Source organism: Microtus ochrogaster, chromosome 7 (genome assembly GCF_000317375.1).
Source record: "Microtus ochrogaster isolate Prairie Vole_2 chromosome 7, MicOch1.0, whole genome shotgun sequence".
Taxonomy (NCBI): domain Eukaryota; kingdom Metazoa; phylum Chordata; class Mammalia; order Rodentia; family Cricetidae; genus Microtus; species Microtus ochrogaster.
This window is the reverse complement of record NC_022014.1, coordinates 59,411,681-59,414,075: the sequence shown is the minus strand read 5'-3', so window position 1 is coordinate 59,414,075 and position 2,395 is coordinate 59,411,681. Positions and strand designations below refer to the sequence as shown.

The 2,395-nt window shown below is 48.1% G+C and overlaps 1 protein-coding gene across 5 annotated transcripts in view; it reads left to right on the top strand.

The window, feature by feature from the left end:
* Pecam1 (platelet and endothelial cell adhesion molecule 1) overlaps positions 1 to 2,395 on the top strand; it is a 62,213-nt gene that overhangs the window by 25,653 nt on the left and 34,165 nt on the right. For all 5 annotated transcript variants that reach the window (XM_005350417.3, XM_026780947.1, XM_013347504.2 and 2 more), the window contains exon 6: positions 1,949 to 2,197. In XM_005350417.3, the coding sequence (XP_005350474.1) occupies positions 1,949 to 2,197 (249 nt within the window). The remainder of the gene's footprint in view (positions 1 to 1,948; positions 2,198 to 2,395) is intronic.

The following is a 2,395-nucleotide window of genomic DNA, read 5'->3' as shown; positions in this document are numbered from 1 at the left end:
CCAGGATAGGCTCCAAAGCCACAGAGAAACCCTGTCTGAAAAAACCAAAAAAAAAAAAAAAAAAAAAAGTAACAGTCGCAATCCCCACTGTCGAATGCCATGTGATGGGCTTATATGGGTTTTTAATTTCACGTTCATCTCAGTCCCAGGCATCATGAGAGACAGTTTATGATATGGAGACTTAGATGGGAAGGTTAGCGACTGATTACAAATGATTACAAAGCCACCCAAGTGGCAGAACAAGAGATACCCCCAAGGCTTGTTTAGTTTGTCAACCCAATGCATTTAAAAGTTCTCTCAGACTCCTAACCCCTGTGCCCGGCCTTATTTCTCTAAAATACTTACTGCTAAGAATATCATGTGCTTACCTTGTTTGCTGTCTGTGTTCAGCTGCTAGAATGTTAGTTGCCAAAGGTCTCTTCACTCTTGTGCACAGTGTTATGCATCCTTCACTCCCAGCCCAATAGGAATGTAGCACTATTGTTAGACGGAGGACCGGGCTGAGCCCTGTGTTAAAGTGTTTCCGAGGACAAGGTCAGCTCTTCTCAGTTCTCCATTGAAATTATTCATTCATCCGTGCATTCCTTCATTCATTCAGTAACTTCCTCCAAACCCCTAAGGTCTGAGCATGCAGTCACAGCCACTGTCCCCAAGTCTCACAGGTAGGCAGGTTGTCAACTGGCCAATGGAGGGATTAGCATACTATAGTAGCTCCTCCTGTTGTAGGGTGTGATGTCATGGGCTAGCAATTTAATGAGCTATTTGTTAATTTATTTATGAGACATCCTTATTATGTAGCCCTGGAGCTCTCTCTGTAGACAAGGCTTGCCTAGAACTCAGAGATCTGCCTTCCTCTGCCCCCTGAATGCTGGGATCAAAGGCGTGCTCCATCACGTCCAGTGTGGATCATATTGACAATGATAAATATTTGGAGTGCCCTTGTTAAGGTATTTTGGGGGGAGGGGGGGTTTGAGATAGTGTTTCTTAGTGTAGCCTTGGCTGAAGGCTTACATTCTTTTGCTAGAGAAGAAAACTATCAACTTACCACTGATACATTTGTATGCTGGGCCGGGTTGGTTTTTTTGTTTTTATTTTGTTGTTTGGTTTTCGAGACAGGGTTTCTCTATGGCTTTGGAGCCTGTCCTGGAACTAGCTCTTGTAGACCAGGCTGGCCTCGAACTCACAGAGATCCGCCAGGCCTCTGCCTCCCAAGTACTGGGATTAAAGGCATATGCCACCACCACCCGGCTGGCTGGGCTGGGTTTTAAGAATGGAGAGAGCTAGCAGGCTTTGCCTTTGAAGAGTTCAGATACAAACAGGCCAGCTACGGCGGTTTCTTCTAGCCATAATGAACTTCCAAATGCTAATATACTTTCTCTTTAGTCATCTGCCTAGGACAACATCCTTCTAGGCCTGATCCCTTAATTTCCCCCAAGGTGAAGTTCAGTTTCCTCTCTGTGGGCGCTGCTGCAGACAGCGTTCCTGAACTGAGCATTAGGTGGAAGTTCTTTGAAGCTGGACTCTCTGGTCAGCACTGTTATCTCCCCGATGCCCAGCAAAGGGTCTTCCCTGCAGTCAATACTTGTGGAAGCCAGGCCTTGTATGCACAGCTGTACTCCAACACATGGCAGGTAGAGCTAGGAGGATCAGATGTTCAGGGTCATCCCTGGTTACTTAGTTAGTCCAAGGCCAACCTTGGCTGATTGAGACCACGTCTCAATAAATGAATGGACAAATGGATGAGTGAATCCCCATAGACAGAGAGGCAAGAAGAGCCTGCAGTGAGATCTCAGGTTCAGAGTGAGGCCTGGCTCTGTAAAGCAACGCCCATCAGGTGCCTGAGGAGCAGGCGGGTAGTTGATTCCCCTGAAAGCACTGAACACAGCGTCTCCAGGTGGGGGATGGGGGTGGTAACCAACACATCTCCCTCCTTCCCACTTTTCTTCAGAGCTGTTTCCCAAGCCGAAGCTGAAAATCCCCTCCAGGTATCTGGACCAAGGGAAAAGTTTGGATCTGTTTTGCTCTGTCCCGGGGACACCTTCAGCCAACTTCAGCATCCAGAAGGAAGCAATGGTCTTGTCTCGGGACCAGAATTTCAGCAAGATTGCCGAGGAGAGGGACAGCGGGATGTACCGCTGTACTGCAGGCATCGGCAAAGTGGTCAAGAACAGTGACCCGGAACTGATAAAAGTGTGTGGTGAGTGTGTTCCCAGCATCTGAAATACACGATGGCTGAGTAGGAGCAAGGAGCCAGTGTGTGGTGTGTGTGTGTGTGTGTGTGTGTGTGCGCGCGTGTGGTGAGTGTGTTCCCAGCATCTCAAATACACGATGGCTGAGTAGGAGCAAGGAGCCAGTGTGGTGTGTGTGTGTGTGTGTGTGTGTGTGTGTGTGTGTG